This window comes from Ambystoma mexicanum, chromosome 12 (assembly GCF_040938575.1).
Source record: "Ambystoma mexicanum isolate Mex_15411 chromosome 12, UKY_AmexF1_1, whole genome shotgun sequence".
NCBI classification, from domain to species: Eukaryota; Metazoa; Chordata; class Amphibia; order Caudata; family Ambystomatidae; genus Ambystoma; species Ambystoma mexicanum.
Window position 1 is genome coordinate 1039817645 of NC_090936.1, and position 25819 is coordinate 1039843463.

Below are 25819 nucleotides of genomic sequence, written 5' to 3' on the forward strand. Positions count from 1 at the left end.
CAGAAACCGTCTAGACTTAGATCCTTCTTTTGATTTTTTTTGGGTCGCCACCACTTTTTTCACTTTCACCTTTGATTTAGCACGAGAATCAATTGTTTCCCCATTTGTGGGGTTTTCTTTGGCGAATATGGAAAACGCATTTGGTTTGTATGCATCATCTTTGCCCCCCAACAGGACACCACATCTGTCAGAGTTATCAGCACCTTTTGTGTTCTCAGGCACAGCTATCAATTTTATGGGTGCTGATTCTATGTCCTTGGCAATATGTGAACCAGCATTCATATCTGCATCAGGTTGCGGCAGCATTTCATCACTGATATTGCTTATTACGACGGTTTGAGTGCCAACATTATTTTGTTTACAGTGGCGGAAAATTTCATATGCTTGGTCTATAGCCAGAGTAGCTTCTGCAGATATGACACTCCGGTTCAACAATTGTGATAATAAAATTGTTTGGTGGCAAATTTGTTGATCTAGTGTCTCATACAGTGTGGCTAGGGATAATAGGGCCACATTCATTGACATCAGGGTGTGCCTGTCTTGTGACATGTTTTGTTTGCCTGAGACTACTTACCAAGTTGCAGAGTTATCGGAGCACCGTTTGCTAATGGAGACATTAACTCCGCAGCCACCCGACGTGGAGTGGGGGGATTGAAGAACAGTGAATGCGCAGACCCTTCACACTCCAGGTCTTCAAAAGAATCTAATGAGTTAGATGCTAAATGATTCACCTGTCGCAATTGGGCCTCAGTTTCACACTCATTAGGCTTCAAAGAGCTAGGGAGGCTTGGACTATTAATAGGGGATAAGTGGTCCACCTACATCAAATCACCTGTATTGGAGTGTACAAAAATAATTTCTTCATTTTTGCTTGAGTTACTACTTTGATTCATGAATGACAATGTCTCTTCATCAACCTGGCCCTCAATGCGCATTTCATGATATGCTTTCTGTAGTTTATGTTGTGCTGCAATTGAGCATAGCATGGGTGGTAGTAAGCTCTCCTGGTTGGTAGCTCCAGATGGATGGGGAGTGTCTTTATCACAACATTTACCCTCCATTTCCATTGTCACATCGGACAACACTGGCAGGTGTGGCAGTGGTGATGACATTCGATTTACAGGATTGCATTGCCGCAATTTCAGCATCCATTTGTGCATCTATTTTCGACACTTTGGATTGTTTTGCCATTCCATCATTGGTTGGCTGATCAAGGGGAGCCTCTTTATTATAATATAACCTGATGCCATTATCAACAGACATAGACCTTTTCTTATTTTTGCCTAATTTTGCTTTCCATTTTGTCTACTGTATGTACGTTTTTGTATGGGTGTGTGTACTTTTGAGAAGTCAAGTTGCATACTAGGATTTGTGTCTGCATCTGTATGTAAAATCAGGTTTGTTGGCATACCTGACTTTAAAGTAAAGGGGTTCATGCTCTTTCCTATCAAAGCAAAGATTCACTCTGATTTGCTCCTGATTGTCAGTGAAGAAAAGCACCTGGTGCAGATATGTCATTAAACAAAAAAAGAGGGAGCCAGACATGTGATGTCATAAGTGATATTGATATTTTATTTCTATCGCGCTCATACACAAGTGGTTCAGAGCGAAACAAGGCAAGGGAGGGGAACAGGGAAGAACAAAAACAACGATCTTACTAGGCCCAGTGACATTGAGAACGTGCAAGTTCATGGGAGAGGGGGAGGGGAACAGTGAATGGAAGGGGGAGAAGTGGAAAGTGCAGAGCAAAGGAGAAACAGAAAAACAATAATAAATGAATAATTAATAAAGGCAACAAACAGTGGTAGTGCAGCCAGCAATTGACAAGTGCTGGGTTTAAGGCAGTAAACAGGGTAGGTCTGATAAGTGCAGGAAGAAAAAGGGGCGGGGGACTGTATGGGTACAGATACAGACCCCAGTGCAAGGGGTGGCCCGGAGGCCGTGCAGGAGGGTGGCAGGGTGAGCAGGTACCTGGGCCCGGAGGACAGAGCGTGGCCAGGTGCACGGTGCCAAGAGAGAACAGATCAGCAGGGGAGAGGGGGAGTGAAGGCAGAAGCAAAGAGGAAGGTCTTAGGTGCTTCCAGAACCGGAGATGGTTCTCCTCAAGTTTTAGAGTGGCAAGGAGGCTGTTCCAGAGGCAAGCCACAGCCGAAGACAGAGATCTACCGCCAGCTTGTTTCTTTGGAAAACGACTGACCCTGAGGGAGTTTGGGGTAGAGGAGCGAAGAGCTCGAGAGGGGAGGTATTTGCGGAGGGATAGCTGAAGGTATTTTGGACCCAGGCCCCGGAAAACCTTGTGGACAATGCAGAGGATTTTGAATTTAATCATTGCATCCACTGGGAGCCAATGGAGAGATTTCAGTGCTGGAGAGATACGATCCCAGGGCTTGAGGCCAAGGACAAGTCTTGCAGTCCTGTTCTGGATTAGTAGCAGAGGGCGGAGAGTAGAGGTAGGTAGATTTAGAAAGAGGCTGTTACAATAGTCCAACCTAGAGAGAACCAGAGCTTGGTAGACCATGAGCTTCTGGGGGAAGGAGTGGAAAGGAAGAGTACCTCTGAGGAGGTGCGGTAGGAAGTTTGACTTTTTAGAGATCGCAGCAATGTTGGTGGAGAAGGAAAGTGTGGAGTCAAAGATCACCCTGAGTTTCTTAGCCTCACAGGTGGGGGTAGGAGGAGGGCTAAGGGAGGTCGGCCAAAGAGAAAGGGAAAAGGATGGTGAAGGAGTGCCGATGAGAAGGATGTCCGTCTTGCTGGCATTTAGACAAAGATCACTGGCGGCACACCAATCTTGAATGGTAGTTAGGCAATCAGAGATGAGAGAGGGAGAGGAGGTGGGCGAGGGCAGCCTGAAAATGAGTTGTGTCGTCAGCATAGCACTGGAAATTTTAGCAAAAATTGGCAATGCAGTGGGTGAGAATTGCCAGGTATTGGTTGAAAAGCCAGGGCGTGAGGTTAGACCCATGGGGAACACCACAGGTAGAGAGGAAGATAGATGATAGGAAGGACCCAAGTTGGACCTGGGATGGTCGATCAGAGAGGAAAGAGGTCATGAGCAGGATGGTATGGTTGACCGTGTCGAAGGCAGCAGAGAGATCGAGGAGGATGAGGACAGAGGGAATGTTAGAGTCAAGGTTGGAGAGCAGATCTTCACGGATGTTCAGGAGAGCAATTTCCATGCTTCTGGCAGCTCCGAAGCCAGATTGGTAGCCATGGAGACAGCAAACAGAATCGGAAAGAAGGTTAAGCTGAGAGATGGCCAACTTTGCCAGCAGTTTGCCCAGAAAGGGAGTAATGGAAATTGGGCGATAGTTAGCCGGACAAGAAGGATCAGCTGTGGGTTTCTTGAGAAGAGGATGCACAAGGGAGTGCTTCAGAGGGAGGGGAAGGATCCTGAGGCAAAGGAGTGGTTGAGAAAACTCGGCAAGGGCCGGAGCGAGGGTGTCAATGTGGTCCTTGATGGTTTTAGAGGAACAGGGATGAACCTGTTTTGACGAGGCTTTCACAGATTGGACTTGTCTAGCGACCTCATCAGGGGAAAAAAGAAGAAGGACGAGAAGGAGGGTGGGGGGTTGGCTGAAGGAGGGTCAGCAAGCACAGACAGAGAGGGTAGAGGAGGGGTAGTGGTGGAGAGGGTGGACATGATGACCTGGGTTTTTGAGATAAAGTGAGAGGCAAGGGCATTGCAAAGAGCCTGGGTGGCAACAGGAGAGGTAGAGACTGCAGCAGGGTTGGCCAGCTCCTTGCAGATTTTAAAGAGTTCGGCCGAGTTGTTAGATGCTGCAGAGACACAAGCTTGAATGTGGACTCTTCTTGACGAGGACAGAGATGCGGTATTGCCTTTGGAGCAGGCTGCAGGCCAGTTTATCAGAGGATGAACAAGAAGCCCTCCATTTCCTCTCAGCCGCCCTACACTTATGTTTAAGTGCAGCTAGGTCAGAGTCATACCAGGAATGGCACTTGGCCTTGGACTTCAAACGGATCCTCATGACAGGGGCAAGAGCATCAAGAGTATCAGACATTGAAGAGTAAAGCAGAGACAGGGCTGTGTCAGGATGTGAGACAGCCAGAGGTGGAAGGGGGGGAGACGGTGGCGGCAAAAGCCTCAAATGACACACGTTTCATGGGCTGGATGTCCGAGAAGGTAGGTGGCAGTGTTGGGGTAGGCTTGGCTTGGGGGAAGAAAGGGTGAGAGAAGAGGAGGGAGTGATCACTTCAGGAGAGAGGAGTGGTCAGAGGGATGAGAGGGGGAGGTCAGAGGAGATCAAGACATCGAGTGTGTGCCCTGCAGAGTGAGTCGGGCCAGAGTAGAGGATAAACAGGGAGAGGGAGTCACAGAGGTCACGGGAGAGTACATAGGAGGAACAAGGAGAGTCTAAATGGATATTGAGGTCACCGAGAAGGAGGAGTTGAGTGGTAGAGGCCAGAAGGGAGTAGGAAAGGTCTGCCCACTCAGAGAGAAATTAGGTGATTTGACCAGGAGGCCGGTAGATTGTAGCCACAGTAAGAGAATGGGTAGGAGAGAGAGAGAGCCTACAGACAAGGCATTTAAAAGAGGAGTAAGTCTGAGTGGGAATGATAGAGGCAGGAATCCACTCAGGAAAGATCAGGGCTACCCCCCACCGGACCAGGAGGATTTGGGTGCAGAGAGGATCTTGTAGCCATCAGGGAGGAGAGTGTCAAAGCTTGTGACAGAGCTGGCCGTGAACCATGTCTCAGTAAGACCAAGAACATCAAGGTCTAGTTCTTCAAGGAGGTGGCAGATGTCAGAGGAGTGTTTGACAGCAGAGCGATAGTTGAGAGTGGCAATATGAAGAAAGTTGCCAGCCTTAAAGAGCTTCCGGGAGGGGTACAGATCAGAGGTATGCCCTGCGGTGGAGAAAGAGCCCTAGGAGGGGCAGAGGAGGAGGTGAGAGAGGGCAAGGTAGTCAAGGGGGGGAGAGGAGTGGACAGCAGGAGATGAGAGGAAATTGATGAGGCGAGGGAAGCACCTATCAAAGAGGAGGAGATTGGACTGAGGGCCTTGGACCATGACAGTGCCATTAAGGTAGGCATTAATGATAAATTTAGAGGAGTCGAAGGAAGCCATGAGAACTTCCCAGCGAGTGCCGCTATTAATGGGAGATAAGGAGGTGGAGCAGAGCACAGAGATCATATGAAGAGTCCATAGATCTGGCGAAGGAACGACAAAGAGGATGTCGGTGAGGGACTGTCTGGAGGAAGTATTGGAGTAGGTGTTGGCGATAGGAAGATCAGGGTTAGAGGCCAAGATATCCTTTTTGAACTTCTTCTTACCAGACTTAGTGAGAAGGGAAGGAAAGTCAATGGAGAAGCAGTTGGAAAAGATAGGAGAAACAGATAACGCCATGGCCTGGTAGAGAGATGAGGCAGTAAGAGAAATATACAAGATCGGAGGAAAGGAACAGTCACTGGGCTAGCAGGTTACAATTGAGGGCTGAAGTAAGGTAAACAAAAAAAACAACACCGCAAATTTTGATTTACAAAAAAACACCCAAATTAGACTTTCCCAAACACACCCAAATTTGACTTTCCTAAACATACCCAAATTTGACTTTCCCAAACACACCCAAATTTGAATTTCCCAAACACACCCAGATTTGGCTTACCTAAACACACCCAAATTTGAATTTCCCAAACACACCCAAATGTGACTTTCCCAAACACACCTAAATTTGAATTTCCCAAAAACACCCACATTTTATTTTCAAAGCAATTTCTTAGGCTAGGCAACAATAGGTATAAGAAACGAGGGAGGATTATAGGTGAGTGCTTAGACGAGAGCATGAAGGGGGGACCAGTTGTAAACAAGAAGAAGGTGAATGAGATGAAATTTAAAGGGTAGGCAGAAGGAGGGAAATTAACCAAAATAGAGGGAAGTAAAAGAGTCTCGGAAGTCCAGTTTCATGCCTGAGGGGGCAGGCATCCCCAAGGTCAGGCTGTTGTAGTAGCGACATGTAGCGCCCCGGTAAGCAGACAGGGAAGCTGACAGGGCCTTAGAAGTGGGCCTTGGGTGGAGCTGGCTAAAACCTGCTGGTGCCCCGATTGGTTATAGAGGTGGAATAGCAGCCAGCCAGTTTACACGATGGAGGAAGGCACTTCAGGAGTCACAGCCTCACAGGCACAAAGAAGCTGGAAGCCATGTTGGAGACATTTGATTCTGCAGTCGAAAATTACAATTTCAATTTGTATGTGCATGAAAGAAAGGCAGCAGGAGAGTGGAAAACGCTGCAAAATAGCACTGTGTTGTTGCCCTAGTAAAAAATGAAAATGCACTGCAAAATCCGCTTTTGGGCTATTTTTCGTTTTTTGTTTTTTAAATGCTTCATTAATGTCATCAATGACATTTGTGATGTCATCTTTGATGTCATGGGTGTTAGTTCTTGCAGTGGACAGTGGTAGGGTGAGTTATGCTTGCTTAGCTTACCATAACTGGCGAATATCTGGGGTTTTTCCATTTTACCTGTAACTATAACGTCCCTGTAACAACGTTTGTCCATTGAATTGCATAGGTTTTTACTAGTGCAACTTAACCATAATGTCCCTTCAACAATTTCTTTTTGTCAGGGATTATATATGTATGCATATATTAAATGAAAAAATGTTGTTAAAGGGACGTTATGGTTAAGTTGCACTAATAAAAATCAATTAAATTCAATGAAAAAACATTGTTAAAGGGACGTTATGGTTACCTGAAAAACCTCAGAAATTCGGGAGTTATGGTAAGCTAAGCAACCATAACTCGCGCCACCATCGTGCACTGCTAAGACTAACACCCAGGACATCAAAGATGACATCACAATTAATTTGTATACATGAGATATACCATGTTAAACCATAACGTCCCTTTAACAAAGTTTTTTCATGAATTTCATAGTAGTGCAACTTAACCATAACATCCCTTTAACAACGTTAAACCGTAATCGTATTTCTGATGCTTGTATCTGCTTAGATTCACATGCTATGCAGAGGCCGACATCTAGTGGAAGCTGCAGAGTATTACAGTTGTTGTTTTTGAAATTCAAAAAGGGACGTCGAAAGGGTGTGCCAGTAATACTATCCCTACTGTGACGTCCACTGTACCCATGGTCCTTCACGCGTCGAGGTCCCACAGATTGTTTTGTTTCTGACATGAGGTAGCATGAAGTGTAGCGTGAGTACAGGTGTAGCAAAGCAGATATGTATCAAATAAAGCTCATATAAACATCCATGCACCTTCTCTCCAAGGGGAGGAAGGGTGGGCGGGTGTAAATCTAAGCGGATACAAGCATCACAAATACGACTACGGTTAGTAATGTATCCCTTCTGTGGCTTGTGGAATCTGCTTAGATCACATGCCATGTATAGATTAGCAAGCAGTTTTAGGAGAAGGTGGTGGGTTGTGAGAAGGTCCAGCAGCAAATAGATGTTTTAGAACTGCTTGTCCCACCTATGTATCTGCTTTGGAATGAGTGTCAATGCAGTAATGCTGAGTGAAAGTATGTACTGAGCTCCATGTAGCTGCTTTGCAAATGGTGTCCATTTGCGATAAAGGCCAAAGCAGCTCCTGTACCGCTTTTGGAGTGAGCTCCTGCTGTGAAAGGCAGTGTTATGCTTGATAATGAGTAACAGAGCTGTATGCATCTGAATATCCATCTGGAGATAGCATTTTTGGAAATGCGATCCCCTTCTTTGCCTGTTGCTACGGAGACAAACAGTTGGTCTGTTTTTCTGAGCCGTCTGGCCATGTTTACATAGTAAAGGACCGCCCTCCTTAGATCTATCGTATGGAGATTTTTCTCAGCTGAGCTGGTTAGGTTCTGAAAGAAGGCCGGTAGCTCAATGGATTGGTTTATGTGAAATATGGAGATGAACTTAGGAGAAACCCTAGGGTGTGTGCGTAAAACCAATTTGTTCTTGTGGATGACATAGACCGGGTCCTGCACTGACAATGCTTGAAGTTCACTAACTCTTCTTATGGAAGTAATAGCCACTAAGAAGGCAGTTTTATATGTAAGGTGTTTAAGACTTGTCTTGTGCATAGGCTCAAAGTGAGGTCCCATGAGCTTTGCAAGAACTACATTGAGATCCCAGCCTGGCAGTGGGTTCGAAATCGGAGGGTGAAGTCTCTTTACTCCCTCCATGAATGCTTTGATGACTGGGACTTTTCACAACAATACTTTACTCTGAGAGGTGGTGTAAGCTGATAAAGCTGCCAGGTGAACCTTTATGGAGTTGAATACTGACCCAGAGTCTAAAATGTGGAGCATATAATAGAGAATGTGGGATGGAGTACATTCTCTACTGGGTTTATCTGTTTGGACTGACACAACATTACAAATCTCCTCCACTTGTCGAATTAACAGTGCCTGGTGTTTGCTTTGCAAGCCTCCTTGAGGATATCCATACACCTTTGTGGCAGGTTTAGATGTCCAAACTCTATGACTTCAGGAGCCATGCTGTCAAGTTCATTGAGTGAGGTTGAGGGTGCACCGTTAATCCCCAGTGTTGAGTCAGTAAGTTGGTTTGGCACAGGAGTTTGATGGGATTGCACCTCGCTAGTATGCACAGATGTTGATACCATGGTTGTCTCGCCGACATAGGAGCAACTAGATGCGCGTCATCTGTTCTTGTGAATCTTGTTCGCCACCTTATTCATAAGAGGTGTTGGGGCATTCCCCTTAAAGTCTGGTTGGGGGAACCTGGACGCGAAGTCTGGGCATTGCTTGTTTTCTCTTGTAGCGAACAGGTCTAGCATGGGGTAAACCCACTGAGAGAAGATGTGGTCTACGACCTCTGTGACTAGTTGCCACTCATGTTCCTCTAGTAGGGGATCTCTGCTCAGCGAGTCGGCTAGAGTGATGAGTTCGCCTGGAACATGTTGTGAGGATAGGAACATCCTCCATCTGAGTGCCGGTTTGCAATTTTTTTGTGCTAGCCTGGACAATTTGGGGAATGTGTGCCCCCCTGTTTGTTGATGTAAAACATGGCCGTAGTGCTGTTGGTGAGGATCTGTACCGACTGATTTGTTAGCTATTATTTAAATGCTTAAAGAGCTTTGAATACTGCCAGAAGTTCCAGCAGATTGATGTGGTTCTGCGCCATGGCGTGATTCCACAGACCATGTGCTGTGTGATGAAGGTGATGAACCCCCTACCCGGAGAGTGACGCGTCTGTCCTAACTATCGCTTGCACTGCCGGATCGTTGAAGGGTTTCCCCTTCAACAGATTCTCCCTTGCTCACTAGATCATCCCACTGACCGATTGCCTGAGACCACTGTTTCGCCAACCACTCCTGCAAGGGGAGCATGCGCAGACGTGCGTGTGGGACCAGGAAAATGCAAGATGCCATCATGCCTAGCAGATGCATAGCTTTGCATACGCTTATCTAGTGGCCGGCTTGATAATGAGGCATTTGCAGTAACATGTTGACTCTTTCCTTTGAGGGAAAGACTAATCCTTCTTCCGTGTTTATCACAGCTCCTAGGAACCGTTTGGTTGTGCTTGGCTCAAGGGTTGATTTTTTCTTGTTTATTTAGAAGCCCAATTGGAAGAGAAGGTTGATAGTTCTTTGAGTGATTTGCCTACAAATTTGGGGTGTTTCCAACGTAATCAGCCAGTCGTCCAGGTAAGGGTACACTGGGATTGCCTCCCTGTGCAGGTGTGCTGCCACCACCACCAGTACCTTTGTGAATACCTTGGAGCAGATGCTATTCCGAAGGGCAGCACTTTGAATTGGTAGTGCTGATTTGCTATCTTGAAATGAAAGAATCTTCTGTGCGCAGGGAACATTGAAATATAAAAATAAGCATCTTTCATATCCAATGTTGCCATACAGTCCCCCTGCTTTAGAAGAGGGATTACTTCTTGTAGCGTTGTCATGCAGAACTTTTGTGGTCTGACATAGGTGTTTGCAGGGCATAGGTCTAATATTGGATGCATTGTTGGATTTGTTTTGGCACAAGGAAGTAGGTTGAATAAATGCCCTTGTTTACCTGGTCCACCGGGATGATTTCTATGGTGTCCTTCAGAAGCAGTGTAGCGATCTCCTTGAGAAGGATGCGTTGTTCTTCCTTCGAGTGTATATTTTGACACAGGGATGGTTTTGGGGTCGTTGAAGAAGCTCCATGCAATAACAGCACGCCACAGTTGAAAGCACCCACTTGTTCAAGGTGATCCCCTCCCGAGCGTGGCTGAAGTGTGTAATACGCCCTCTTACTGGAGAGGCATGGGAGGATACCTGAAGCGGGTGGTCATTGCTTGGGAGGTGCAGCTCCACCTCTAGAAGTGGAGGCCCTCCCCCGGCCACGAGATTGACACTGGCCCCTCTGGAAACACTGTGAGGCTTGACCCTGGTTGTTTTCCCAGGATGAGCTCTGACTTTGTCCTTAACCTGATCCCCTCTGTGAATTTTGTACACGAACGCTACGAAAATTGCTACTGCCTCTTTGGCCTGGTGTCTTATTCGTTAGCTGGCCCAGTGATTTTAAAGAGTCATACTCCTCCTTAGCAGATTATAAGGAATCCTCTACAGCTTTCCCAAATAGGACGTTGGGTTCCACCGGCATATTAAGGAGTGATGCCTGAGTTTTCTGCTTGAAACCAGACTGGCGCAGCCACGCGTGGCGCTTAATAATGGTACTCTCAGCGATAATCCTGCTCGCATTGTCTGTGGAATCTAAATTATTTATTTAAATAAAGCTGGATGTTACTTTGCCAGCTGCTGCTACTATGGCCAGTTGCGACTTGACGGGTTCAGGAGCTGAAGCTAGTAGTGTTGATATCTCATCCCACTTATGGCAGTTGTAGCTTGCCAGTAATGTTGCGTTATTTGAAATCCTTGTCTGAAAGGCTACTGAAGTGGACACTTTCCTTCCCATAGTGAACCGCCTTTTGCCCTCCTTTTCTGGGGGTGCCTCCGAAGAGGCTAAAGGTGTTCGATCCCTCTTTCTAGTTGAGTTCGTTTTCAGATGTCCCCTGATGTAGAGAGGGTCTGTGGGAGCTGGGCGGAAGAGCTTTTCGATACTCAGATTGACAGCCTGTGTCTGGTTTGGGGTTTGCAGAGAAGGTTGTATTCTCCTCTGGATAGATTGCAAGATGGGAATAAATTGGGTGACGGATTTCCTCTCTCCCAGTTTATCCTCAACAAAGTCCTTATCCAGCTGAGTCTATTGGGTTTGTATCTGAAAGTGCTCAGCTGCTTTAATGAGCATATCGTTCTGCAGTGGCTGATTGTCCACTGGTGAATCTGCCACTGAGGAGTTTAGGTTGACGGTAGAGGATATATTATACACATCTTCCTCCTCGTCATCATAGTACTGTTCTCCTCCCTCCTGTATCGTGTAACTGTCTTCAGTGTCTGTAATTGGGTCATACAGATCAATGAGGACCGGGTCCTGTTGTGCTGAGATAGGCAGGGTATGAGGATGTGACGTTTTAGGTGGGGGCTGAGAGGAAGAGGCTGCAGTAGTGGGAGGGTTGGCCTGTAAGCTTTGGACTGCTTCTGGGTTCTTCTCAAAGAAATCTGCCATAAATGATATTCTCCTCATGACTCTATCAATGTCCTCACAGGTCCATTGAGCTGAGCTTGGTATCGACATTGGATTTTGGGGAGATACTTGACACTGAGGATCAGAATCTTTTTCCCAGTGTGGTGTAGAAGATTTTTCCCTATGGGGCTGATGGGTCTTAGAAGAGTGTTTCTTGCTATCTTTACCCTTAAGGAGGCTTCGAAGGACATGTTTTTTTGCCAGGTGGGCTAATCCCGAATTCTTGGAGCCCTTAGTCGTTTTCGATAAGGAGTGTCGAATTTCGGCAGTGGAGTGAACCGAAGTCTCATCTTCTGACGTTCGTCAGTGGGTTTAGAAACGGCGGCAAGACAGTACAGTTGCCGTTTCTAAACCCACTGATGAACGCCAGAAGACGAGACTTTCGTGGTCTGTCATGTGGCGACTGGGACCTCAAGTACCCAGAGGACAGGGATTCTGTGGACCTCCCCCTTGACGGTGTGTGTGGGCGTTTGGTCGATGGTGGTGTCGACTCTTGGCCCTTGGATGGTGGCTGGGAGCAGTGTGACTGCTGTCGCCGCTGGATGTCTTCCCCGTAACAGAGCCGCTGGCCTGTCTATTGGGGTCAGGGGCTTGCACTTGGGAATCTAATGTTTCCCTGTCGCCTTCGCCATCCCAAGAGGCGGCAATGCTGCTATCACTGTAGGTTCTCTCCACGTCCATGGCGGCTTCGGCCTGCATGGCATGATGGGCCCAGCGCTTAGTCTTTTGGTCCTTGAGCGTTTTAGGCTTGAAGAGCTTGCAGGCTCGACAATGGCCCTCCTCGTGATCCTGTGGTAGACAAAGATTGCACAGCAGGTGCTTGTCTACCCAGGGGAATTTTTTGTTAAAACTAGGGCAGAATTTGAATGGGGTTCTATCCCTAGTTAAAGTAAATAGCAGCCAGGCGAGAAAAGTGAGTGTAAAGGGGTAAATACATTCTCTAATGTCCACCTCCCCACTCTCCCTACTGTTTGGGCCGAGGCCCGGTGAGTTCTTCCAAGGCCGAAAGGGTCCGTCGATGGAAGTTATTTATTCGACGGCCCTCCTCGTCACCGCTGTCGAAGATATTAACGAGAGCCGGTGATAGAAAGATAGAAAGGATAGGAAGAGTAAACTAACTGTAATTGAAATAATTAATGGCGTTATGCTGAAATCAGAACTCTGAATTTAGCATCCGTCTACGATGGCATAAAAAACAATCTGAGGGACCTCGACGCATGAAGGACCATGGGATGTATGGACATCCTAAAAGAATCTAGGAAGCCAAACACGAGGCACTGCTACTTTGACAAATGGAAACGATTCGTTATCTGGTGCCAGAATAAGAAAATCAAACCAGTTGATTGCACTCCTTCCAAAGTTGTCACATACATGCTCCACCTGCTGGATGCAGGACTGGTATTTAACTCACTGAAGGTACACCTGGCAGCGCTGTCAGCATACACCACATCCCATAACAAGGTGTCGCGGTTGAAGATACCAGTGGTTAAAGCTTTCATTGAAGGAGTAAAGAGACTTCACCCTCCTATTTCAAACCCACCACCAGGATGGGACCTTAACGCGGTGCTATCTAAACTCATGGGCCCCCCATTCAAACCCATGCATAAAAGCAGTCTCAAACACCTGACTTATAAGACAGCCTTCTTAGTAGCAATAACATCTATAAGAAGGGTCAGTGAAATTCAGGCTCTGTCAGTGCAGGATCCATTCTTTACAGTTCATAAAGATAAACTGGTTTTACGTACACACTCTAGGTTCTCACCTAAATTTATTTCTAAATTCCATGTGAAGCAGTCCATCGAGCTTCCGGCTTTCTTCCAAGACCCACAAAGCTCGGCTGAGGTGAAACTACACACCCTAGATGTGCGTATGGCGGTCCTCTACTATGTAAACAAGACCAGACCGCTAAGGAAAACAGATCAGCTGTTTGTCTCCTTAGCTACAGGCAGAGAGGGAGATCGCGTCTCTAAAGGTGCCATCTCTAAGTGGATTGTTAACTGTATCTAGCTGTGTTACTCTCTTTCGGACAAAACTCTGCCTTTCACACCAAGAGCCCACTTTACTAGAGGTATTGGGGCCACTCTGGCTTTCATTGCAAATGTACCTCTTGACACCATTTGCAAAGCAGCTACTTGGAGCTCTATTCACACTTTTACTCAGCACTACTGCATTGACACCCATTCCAAGACAGATACTCAAGTGGGGCAAGCGGTTCTAAGACATTTATTTGCTCATGACCCTTCTCACATCCCACCTCCTTCTTTTAACACTGCTCGCTAATCTATGCACAGCATGTGATCTAAGCAGATTCCACAAGCCTCAGAAGAGATACATTACTCACCGTAATCGTATTTCTGATGCTTGTACCTGCTTAGATTCACATGCGACCCACCCTTCCTCCCCTCTGAGAGAAGGAGCATGGATGCTAGGTAGTCTTATCTATCTTGCTATCTGCTTGGATTATCTGTACTCACGCTACTCCTCATGCGTGAGGGATCATGGGTACAGTGAACGTCACACTAGGGATAGTATTACTGGCACGCCCTGTGTCGACGCCCATTTTCAAGTTTCGAAAAACAAACTAATACTCCGCAGCTTCCACTAGATGTCGGCCTATGCACAGCATGTGAATCTAAGCAGATTCCACAAGCCTCAGAAATATATATATATATATATATAGATATATGGAGAATAGGATTAAGTTGTACTTCTATATTTGGGCCTTGTTCTAAATCTATCTTGCTGGATCAGGTGGTCCGTTCATTTCACAGTCTTTGTATCCCTATGGCAAAAAACTTTTTTGCCATTCGGAACTTTTAGAAGAAGGGGTCCACCAAGATTCATCATACTGCAGAAGCTTATGCTGGGAATTTTCCACACTTTACTCACCTTCTTTGGATAATTTGAGAGCCAGAAAACAAATTCCACTGATTGGATCAACACACACAAGGAGGGGGTTCAGATTTTACCAAAGAGGTGCTGCAACACACCACCCCTCAGTGAGATATTCCTGTATTGTATGTACAGGCTAGTATGAGTGTTTACCCTGTAAGAGAATATATTATCAAAAGCAAAGAACTCTTTTCAATTCACACCATCCTATTAGTCCAAGAAGTTCCACAATCTCCAAAAATGTAATACTTGCATCTATGAAAATGGACACTATGGGACTGAGCATTACTCAACATTAAATATACTTGCCACATACGATGGACACAAATCTTCTGTTACAAGCCTTCAAATAGACCCACGCTGGAAGTCGCTTCAGAAGGAACCATTCTTCCATGTTGTTGGGACATGCCCCAAGGCAAAGGAGCCTCTGGCGACCCTGCGGGTAAAAGATGCAACCCTTTCCATCACTGAAGCGAGCGACACAGCCTGGCTTGAGGTGCAAAGTGAAAGCAGTCAGGGAAGATGGAGTCTCCTCCAGTGTGTCCTCCCGGGAGACAAACTTGTGGTCTGAGGTTTCAAGGTGGTACAGTCCGTTGCAGAATCTCAGAAGGAAGCCAGATTCTTCCAGGTAGGGCTCAGGGAGGTCCACTAAGATTTTTCCTATTGTAGGATCTACTCGAGCATAGCAATTATTAGTCATGTTGTAAAGTGCAATGTGGGCGTGCATGGCCAAGTGCGGCATCCAACGGTGGTCGCAGGTGAGATTTGGGGAACAACAGAAGACGTTTTCCCCATCTGACTCCAGGTACTTTTCAGTGCACATCGACTTAAGAATCCAATCCCCAAAGGCATGGAGGTTGAGCAGGAAGAGACTCTGTTGGCAAGGAGATGGGTACCCACACCGGACAGTTCCATCATTGTCCACAAGAAGGTAGTCCCCATGGCAACTCTGTAGTGCCACTACAGCTGCACACCCTTGGTTACCTCGGTGAGTCAGCTCCCAGACCTGTAAAAGAAGCACGCAAGAAACTATTATTGAACATATCCCACAAGACTTGCGTTTTGTTATCTACAATGGAGGAAAGAGGTCACAGAATAACACAGCTTCTGTTTCTGTGAGATGTAGACATGTTACTTTTTTAACAAACCATTGAAATCGAAGGTTATGATGAAACAAACCAGAACATTGTTATGATTATGATTTAAGATAGGGAAAATCATATGCTGATGCAATGGTAAGGAATTGTTGTATAGTCTGCAACAAAATCAAACACAAGCCAATTAATCAAGCCAACTGTCAGTCATTATTGGTCAATCCTGCTGGTGAAAGAATCAACCAAAAATGGTGGTGGGAAAAAGGAAAAAACAGGTAACAGAAACAATTGAACTCCAAAGCTTCTGTTAAGGGCTTAATGTGTAACCCCTTAAGTATATCTGCTTAAGCCAATACATAATTCTGCTGTGCTCTGGTCAGAGCAAGGAAGTGATTTCAGTGTACACTGTGTATCAAGCTGTGCATCAGTCCACACATTAGTATCCAACCAAGTGTTAGCATGGTCTGACACTAGGGCAAGGATTTTCAACTACTTCTTTTGATTGGTTCATCTATCAAATAGGTCCATCTGTCCACTATTTTAATGGAATGGCTTTCTAAGTACTCATAAAACAAGGCAGTGGCAGAGGTAACACTGACTGGCGGGCGAGGATGTGGGAGGAGTTAAGGATTCCTGATGGATAAGGAGGATGACTAAGGAATGAGGGTGAATGAGCATGGCAAAATGATAATTTCATAAAATGTGCAATCTGTTACAAATGTGGGGAAGGAGGGGTCATACTAGGAGAAAGAATGTATGAGGAGTTAGATTGAAGGAGTAGGGAGGTTGATGACTGATGAGAAAGAATAAGGTGCAGGGAGGATAAGACAAGGACATGTGACAAGTGAGGATTGATAAAACTCTCCTTAATTGTAAAATGTGTGATAAGTGAGAAGAAGAGGTGAGGAAGAGGAGTGGGGTATATTCTCCCCAGAGTGCCCATTAAAGAGTCTGCCATAATTTCACCAATGTACTCATCATTCAATTCAGTGAGGCAAAGCCTCAACAATTTACTCAGTAGATAAAAGCAGGCATACTCTCACCAATGTAGCAATAAAGAACAGTACGCATTCCTCTCTAATGCACTCATTTAAATGTCTGGAGGCAAACACTCATCAATATATTTCTCAAATGCAAAAATGTATACCCTAAGCAATGTACACACTAAATGCAGAAATGCATACAACCACTAATGAAGTCACTAAATGCAGACATACTTAATTTCACCAGTGACATCCTAGAAATGATCCGGAGTATAAAAGTGTTATGAGACAAGAAAGAAACACTACAATTTTCATAATGTTTGGGTGCATAAACACATGTTTCGTCCAGACTTCCATCTCTGCCAAATGTAATTTGGTTGCTATTGCTCTAATATCCTTGGTTTCCTAGCACTTTAAAAACATGTAACATAACACAACAATGTAACCATTACATTAAGACAGGTACCCTGATCCTAATATTTCAAATGTATTTAGGGTAGCCTATTTTCCTCAATATACTGATTAAGTGAAGGGACAAAAACCCTAAACAGTATACTTACTACATTCAAAGTGGGATACCCTCCACATATAATCATTAAATGAAGGGAGTTTGACGAATCTGGACTTTTTGTTCCTTCTCCCCAGAGGGGAGCCACCCCCTTTAAGGCTAGGGATCTCGACAAGTGGGACCTCACTGGGAGTAACTCCCCTTTCGGGGACAAGGATGCCCATTCCTGTAAGGATTTCCCTCTCCAGAACACCTTATCCGCCTACATGGGAATCGGAAAGACTATTATTAACACTGGTTTCATTTGCCAAATTGTGACCTTTCTTCAATCTCTTTGGCTTCAGCTAATGTTGAATCCTACCTGAACGCAACAGTCCAAGTAGAACAACATACCCCTTTTGTTTGTAATGATGTACATAAAACCACGAGGAACTTTGAATCGAGGAGAGAAAAGCCTATACTGAGGAGAGAGGCTCCTATGTGAGCATCTGTCGAAAGATGCCCTGGAGGGCCAGAGCCATGTTAGACCGTGGAACTGGTGGTGGCGTGGCGAGCAAGAGAATTGCTAACCGGAGGCCAGAAGGCAGGCTGGAGTCCTGACCGACCGAGAAGCCAAGCCCAGGGGACAGAGACGGAAAAGCAACCGTCACGTCTGGTGGTGCGACCACACGGAAGTCGTGGTGGGCCTGGGGCACGATATCCGACACCGAGACCAGATTGCAGAGGATAGCCCGGATCCCTAAGCTACACATGAGAAGTGCATTAGCTGCCGTGTCGAGTGGCGGCAGGGCAGCAAATGCTCCCAAAAGGGTAATGCCATTGAGAGGCACAGAGACAGGTGAGGCTGGGAAAGCCACAAGGGTTACCGGATCCTTATAAACCATTACAGGCAGTCACTCTATCTAAGTCAAGTTGAAATAAGCCTTTTAGAAGGCCAGCAGGCTTCAGAGAGCCCCGAGAAACCCAGAGACTTCAATATTCTAGGCTGGGATAGCCACATGCATTACGGGAGCCAAGAAAACCCAAAGGGCAGACGTCTCACCAAGAACGAGACAAAGTAAGAACTGGAGAGCGAGAGAACCTGGAGGTTGCAGTTGTTAAGTATAAAGCAAGAACAGTGCTAAGCACCTATTCAGAAATGGTGGAATTGGATTAGAAAAACCTTTTCTTCCTGTAGAGAAAGAATCATATGGAATTGAGATTTGACAAACAGAGAGGTTGTAAACCATATTGTGGGACATTGACAAACTTTGAAAACGAACGTATGGAAAGGAGATCCTTGAGAACTGTGTTTGGGACACTGATTAACATTTTAAAAACCTGTTGGAAAGAGATCCAAGTGGCTGGGCCAGGCAAGCCAAAGACAGAGGCTAGTGCTCCGGCCTCCTTCTTTTTGTTAAGATGTTCTAAGTGGTAGGTCCAGTTAGCTATCAGGATTTGGACTCGGGACTATTTAATTTCAGACTTGACAAGCACCCTTACTTTTTATTTGTTTAGGCAGCAAACCTCCCTCATAGTGGTAGGGCTAGATAGGCATTTTATTATTATTTTGAATGGTTCGCTACATATGGTGTCAGAAGTGGAATGTCAGCCAGCTGATGTAAGCCGGGGACCCCTACTATTTACAAAATTAGCAGAGAAGGTCAAAGACCCTACACTAGCAACTCCCCAGTCCATTGGGTTTGATGTATATAAAGTACAGAATATTTCCATACCGCCCAAGACCTTTAATTACAATAAGTGTAAGTCTTGCCCCTCCACTAGGTACCTACATCAGACTAGCAACTAAGTCTGGACTCGCCTAGCGACAGGCGTTAGAGGTGGCAGCGGGTGTGTAGATCTCAACTACAGGAGAGAAGTGAAGGTGACCCTCTATAATCATCGTACTACAACCTATCTAGTTAAGATGGGGGAGGCTGTAGCACAGGGGATCCACTACCCCACAGGTGGTTACCTTAGTAGAAACAGAAAGAGGGTCGATAGGATTTGGAGAGGAACCAGCTGTAAGAGAGGCTGAGGATATCACCCCATAACCCGATCTTGCCTTTGCCCAAAGGGAACGATTCAGCTATAACGGAGGCCTTTGGGAGGGTAACCTCAGAAGAAGAAGAGCACAGTCAAGCCGGTCCCTTCTTCGCTATGAAAGAGGGTTAGTTTATCGAAGACACGTGGGGAAAGATGGCCTGCACTGAACACAACTGGTGATCCCCCAGTCATCAGGGGATAGGTTTGGAGCTGGCCCATTCCCGAATGACTCATTGACAGCCTCTGCAACTCTACGGTCTATCTGTGCGTCCCGAGAGCAACAGCTTTATCACTCCAGTAGTGTGCTCTGAACAGCTGTGGCTGCAATTTAAATCCCCCAGTTACAGGACTGTACTCACAACAAATAGAGTGCAGCCTGCACTCTTGGTCTTTTACGCTCTGCATTACTCGGCTCCTCTTCCTTATCCCAGTACTCTTGCACTTACAGCAATGGAAGTCCATTCTTGATGTTGAATCTATGTAAGTGTTTGAAGGCAAGTTAGCTCTTGATAACTTGCAAGTAAAGTCTGAGAAGACATTTTCATGAGTTTTGGAGGGTAAGTCAAGTATTGATGGTTCACACTCAGATCTTGGGGGCCAGTTTGCCTAGTTGGATGAGGAGAGGTGTAACAAAAGGCCATTATGGCATTGGTCATGGATGGGGTATCTTCAAAAGAAAAGGGGGGATGCCATGTCTCATCCAATGGTGCTCTGCTACTCTCTCGCAGTCTGTCTCCCCCCACGTGATCCTCCCTCCTGTAGCCTCCCCCAAGGTCAAGATCAGGTAGCAGCTGCAGTTCCCTAGCCACATGGGGAGAGGTCACAGCCGGGAAACAAGTGATGACACCATTGGATTCATCACATACCCTTCCCCTAGTGCTGCTGGTTCTCTCAGCATCTACTGAGAAACGGGAAAGGAAGTCCACATTTCCCTGTTATCTTCCTTTTCAGTGTTCTACCATAAAACAATATGGCTTGTAAAATATGCATGATGGCAATAGTAAGGCAGACACAAGTGACCACAGTTCAAGGGTGTTTACTGAACTTTTGCAAGGGCGTGACAAACGCCTATCTAAGCCTAAATCTACAAATGGGAGCAATCTACGAACATCAAATTATAATAATGCAGTCCTAGTGGAGTCTTGTCAAATTAAAAGGGCCTATACTAAAAAACCTGCTGCCAATCCTTACCACTAAGTTGCAAAATAATGTGGGGTAATGCTCATGAAAAAGAAAGAAGTGTTCACAAAATAATATGTCAGGGTGCTCGGGCCGCTGGCCTCCCTTCCCCACGTTTTCAGCACAGGCAAGGCGGGTCGCTCGAGCAAAGCACAGACTCCGGCTTGCGCGGCACAAGGATACAGTTACATTTTCCCAGTTCAGGACTTTCTATGTCCAAGTCTCTTTACTTCTCGCAAGTCTCTTGATACAGAGGGCCTGCTGCACCAGAAACAACACATAAATGTTCTCTTCAATATTCAACTTTGGTCTTCACCCTGGATCCCCGTCCACCGGGTTCAGATCCTTTTCATAAGCAAAAGTAAAAGTTCAATGTTGGATCCCCCTCTGCCGGGCGCAGATCCTTTTCAAACAAGGTTCAATTAGTCGCCCTCAGCCAGGTTTGGACTAATTTTGATTTACTTTAAACTATCGAAGACTTTCGAATGTGCACAGGGTTTGTCTTGACCCGTTGCATGACCACTTCAATCTCAATATTTCTCCCCCACTCAGCATCAGTTTGATACCTAACAGAGACTTTCGAATGGGAGCCCACCTGGTGCCGGACCACTATGTGTATGGTACCTTTTCTTGGTTTCCAAAAGTTCAGTTACAAAGCTAATCTATTTCTTTTAGCTTTCAATTGTATTAGCGTCGCTTATCCCAAACGCTTCACACACTGTTTTCTTTATACAATGTTGTCGCTTGTAACCTTGGTTCAAAGCACAAGCTGGTTTGGTATCAGTCTCTATGATTCACTGGCTTTGCTTTCTTTTTGGATGCTGCTTTGTTGTAGGAGCCAAGGTCAGTACCACAACAGCAATTACTCCTCCCCACCTTGGTTATCGAAGCGGGAGAGCCCCAGGTACCTCCGACACACTGTGCAGGTTTGATCAGCCTTAGTTCCTGGATTTTGGTTTCTTACTTTCCAAGGTTCATGAAAGTAACAGTCTTTATAGGTCAAGGGTGCTTCCCATCTTGCAACCTTCTCCGGTCTCGCTGTCTTTTTCCTTGTATTAAACTGCCATCTTGGAACTGCTGTTTCCTCTTGTGTTTTGCCTCGCTCAGAGTGTGCTGTCATGCTCAGTCCTGTATCTGTGTGGGGAAGTGTGATGGAAGTCAGGTGTGTGTAATGATCCGTAATTGCCTGACCATGGTGTTGGGACATGTCAGGTATAAGGCTCTGGAGTTAGTCTGTTGTCACTCACGGTGAACTATCCGTGAGAAAGTGTTTGTGTCGGGAAAGGGGGGGGGTTTGAGTTCCTAGGTATCCTACCTGGTAAAATGGGCAAATGTGTTACAAGGAGGTGGATACTGTGTCTCACCCTCCGGTGTCCCACTTCTACTGCCCGAAGACCCCTCATCCAGGTGATCCTCCCACACTGGTCTATCCCCAGGAAATGGATCCAAAAGCGATGGCCGTGTCCTGGCCACCTGGATGACAGATCCACAGGGACTAGCAGGTGAGACACCTTCCGATTTTTCACAGGCTGCATATCTAAGAACCAGCGCATGACCCGTGCATTGGTGTCTTTGCAGAGGTTCTTCCATGTCAATGGAGAGTGAGCTGGTACCAATCTAAGCTTCCTGCCGGTGAGGTAGTATTTAAAATATGGGACTGTCCACTGTATAGCCATGGTCTCCAATTCAATAGTGGCCTAGTTCTTTCCTGATGGTTATAGTTTTCTACTGATTAAAAGTATGGGGTGTTCTAGGCTATCGTGGACTTGTGAAAGGACAGCCCCCAAACCAACATGTGAAGTGTCCGTCTGTAAAATTAACTCTTTGTTAAAGTCTGCCACCTTCAACACCGGTTAATTGCAGCAAAAGGGTTTGAGTTTGTCAAAATATAGCTGAGCTTCATCTCTCCACTACATCTTTTGGGGTTCTACATTCTTAAGCTTATCAGTGAGACAAGATGTAATGGAGAAGTAACTGCGAATACTTCGCCTATAGTACTCCACTAGCCTCAAAAAGGCTCTTAGAGCTTTCTTGGTTCTGGGAACTGGAGTTTTCTGGACAGCTTTCCGCTTCTCACTCTGTGGTTGAATCAGCCCATTACCAACAAATAATCCAAGATACTTGACGGCTGACTGTGCCAAGTGACACTTTTTCGGATTGGCTGGGAACCCGGCTTTCCTCAAAGCTCTGGTAACCAGGTACAGATGGTGTAGATGTTCTTCCCATGTGTTCCTATGAATGATTATATCATCGATATAATCTCAGCAAAAAGAGGAGTAAGGTCGAAGGACTTCGTCCATTAACCTTTGAATGATAGCAGAGGCCATGTGTAGCCCAAAGGGTAATACCTTGAACTGAAAGAGTCCTATGGGGTGGAAAAAGCGCATTTCTCCATGTCCTCTGGATTAACAGGGACTTGCCAGTATCTGTCAGGAATGTTTTCCCTACCTGGTCCTATTGGAAGCAGTGGAAACGTTTGCCCGTTCAAAGGATATATCCTACAACATGGTGCTCTCCGGTGCCTTCCTATACAAACTAAACTTAAGGGTCTAGTGTTCCACCGGGATGGTAGTGCCCTCCCCATCCCGGAGTCACTGCATTAAGTATACTAGGGCCAATGGAGGTAAGCGATTTGCGTTGCTACTGAATCCTGGCACTCCTTGTCTTTTTGTGCATATTACTAGCACAACATTTCTCTCCTGGCATTCCAGAAACATTTTCAATAGACAACTTTTCATTTCTAAGACATGGTTCAGCTACATTTCTCTGAGCTTAAGTTATTGATGCTTTTGTTCAGTTTGAGCATTTAAACGTTTGAATTCCAATTCAAGCCTCATCTTTTCTAGAGCAATGAATTCAGGACTGAGTGTAGGACCTGTAGAGGTCCCAGTGGACAAAGGTTGAGGTTGCTGAGCAGGTAAAGGAGCAGTGAGGCCTACATTGTGGGACACACCTGTTTCATCTAACTCATCAATAATAGTCATATTATCATCCTCATCATTTTCCACATTTGCTGAGGTGTCAGGTATTGCAGACCCACCCTCCAGACTTTGTTTCTCTAGCAACCTTTCAATCAATTCAGACTTTTTGCCTTTAACAGAGAGATTCCTTTCTCTACACAGATTTTTCAGATAATCCACAGTTTAACTAAGGAGGGTCTCCTGACTGTAGCTTTCCATATCAGACATGATTAATGTTGCTTTTTAGTGATGTTTAGCCTTGTGGTTAGTTGATCCAAGGTAATAGCAGCACTCTAAGTGCAACCACTATACTTGATCCTCACCGCTGTACACCAGTGTTAGGCAGAATTATTTGCAGTACCCTTTGGGAACACCACACACAATTAGGACTACAAGTGACAGTACAAATTCACCTTTGGTACAAGCCTGTACTACACAGTAAAGTGGTAGCGATGGCTGAGCAGCCAGACTTACCTGAAGAGTAAAGTGAGCAGTATCAATAGTTACACAAAGGACAGCAATTACTATGATTCAAACAAACACTGACTCAAAGTTTCTGAGGAAAAGAATATACATTTATTACACATCAGTTAATAAACATTTCACTATTATCAAGCAATTGAAAAATTACGATTCTAATACACCACACCACACCCAATAGATTCTGGACAAGTTAGGCTCAAAATGACGTGTGAGCAAAATGGCACTCCAGTAATTTAGAAGGAAGGGAAAGACAAAGTTAGACAGAAGTTGAGCAGCAACAACAAGTAAATAAGCAGGGCAATCTAGAAAAAGGAACTACAGTGAGGAAATCAAACCAAGAGGCCAGGGCCAAAGTCAATGGACCAATGTCTTTGCAGAGGATCACACAGTTCAGGGTAGTTCGCGGTTAAGTCTTTGCCAAGAGTTCAGAACGAAGTTGGTTGGACGAAAAGTTACTTTAAAGAATAGAGAAGGACAAGCCCTCGGATTGGCGAAAGATTTCACACACTGTCACTGCGGCTGGATGAAACGAACAACCGGATTAGCACAGTACCTTTGGAGCAGAGGAATGCTGTAGCTGAGGCAGACATTCCTGGCAGGTCTTGCAGGATCACGGTTCCTGAAGCGACTGTCGGACTGACAAGAAGGAGGAAGACTGGAGAGTCCTGCACTGCCCAGGGAAGAAACCAGCAGCGGAGCAAAGCGACAAGTAAAAGGTGCGCTCCTTAAAACCCAAGCAGGGTCCGACCTTCCTGGCTATCCAGTTCACTGTAGCTGTGCACAGCAAATTCGACCAGAGGAGAGAGGCCTGGCTTGCAGTTTGGCAAACTGGTTGTTCCCACCAGCTCAAGGGGAGAAGATTCCTTGCAGATCTTCCCTGTCATCGAAGTTTGGAGATTCGGACCCGCAGCGGGGCTTCACCAGGAGGTTCAGTCGTGGTAGAGGTCCTCTTCTGTCAGCTTCCCGTCAGTTCTCTCGATCCAGTGGCGACTCTGCCTTCTCAGTCCCAGATACCTACTTTTAATGCAGTTTTTCCCCCATTCACCCAGCCTGGCTGTCAATCACCACAGCCAATCATACCAGAGTGTGACATGGGTCTCCAAGGAGACTCTGTGCAGGGAGTCTCAAACCGCTCCCTCACATCCTGTCCCCCTCAGACATACAGGCGCCTAAGGAAGGCTACTGTGAAGCCCGCAAAAGGTCGGCGAACAAAGGAACCAAACCTGGCTTGGCGCACAGAGAAAAACACGAGAAAGACTTTACAAGAAGAAATGGGGAATAAACCCAGCCGGAACCGTTTAAAATTAAATATGGTCCAGCGGGTTTACGTTTGAGGCTACCAAGATAGCCTAAAACAATACCAAGGCTATTTAAAATAACTGCAGTATGAAAAATAGGGTAGTTACCACTGCCACCAGCCAAATCTTAATGAAAAGAGAACAAAACAATGTTCCATGACAAACAGACAAAAGGGATAACTAGTAACCCTTTCCAGTACTCTATTTAAGATAGTTTGTACTGGACATGTGGATTTAAAAAGACTATTAAAGTCAATGGCAACTTTACATGTTGTGGGAGACAGTAGTCAGTCCCAGAAAATTAAGTCTGAGTTTGGGAAGTCTAAAAGACAACCCTGTGTCACTGCACTGAAGGTGCTGTGTAACACACACAGTAAAATGATGATGCCTAAGGAGTAGGTGAGGCTCCATAGTCTATGAACACAAAATAGTTAAACACACACAGCAAAACACATGTAAGAGTGGGAAAAAAGGCTCACACTCTTACCAGGTGAAATAAATAAATCCTAGAAATCCAGCAAAGCTGCTGAGGGACTCAGTAGGTAAGAGAAATTAGCCATTTTGGAGAATTCTCCCTTACACACCCTCCCAAACTCAATGCAGAACCTCCACGATTGATCTGGCTTGGCAACAAGTACTATCAGAGAGAACCAAGGGCTCTGAGATGACTCGATGATGTCTGATCTCAACATATTTTCCACCTCTTCTATGAATATACACTTTCTGGCTTCTGGGATCCAGTAGGGTTTCAAATGGACCACTTTTCCTGGGGATGTCCGGATGTAATAAGAAAACCCTTTGACTCTTCCTGGCTCAGATTTAAAGACATCAGGAAATTGTTCTAGTAAGTCTAA

The 25819-nt window shown here is 45.7% G+C and overlaps 1 protein-coding gene across 1 annotated transcript in view; it reads right to left on the reverse strand.

Annotated features, from left to right (window-relative positions):
* FSCN3 (fascin actin-bundling protein 3) overlaps positions 1-25819 on the reverse strand; it is a 476374-nt gene that overhangs the window by 381945 nt on the left and 68610 nt on the right. The window contains exon 2 of the mRNA XM_069629566.1: positions 14745-15441. Coding sequence (XP_069485667.1) covers positions 14745-15441 — 697 coding nt within the window. The remainder of the gene's footprint in view (positions 1-14744; positions 15442-25819) is intronic.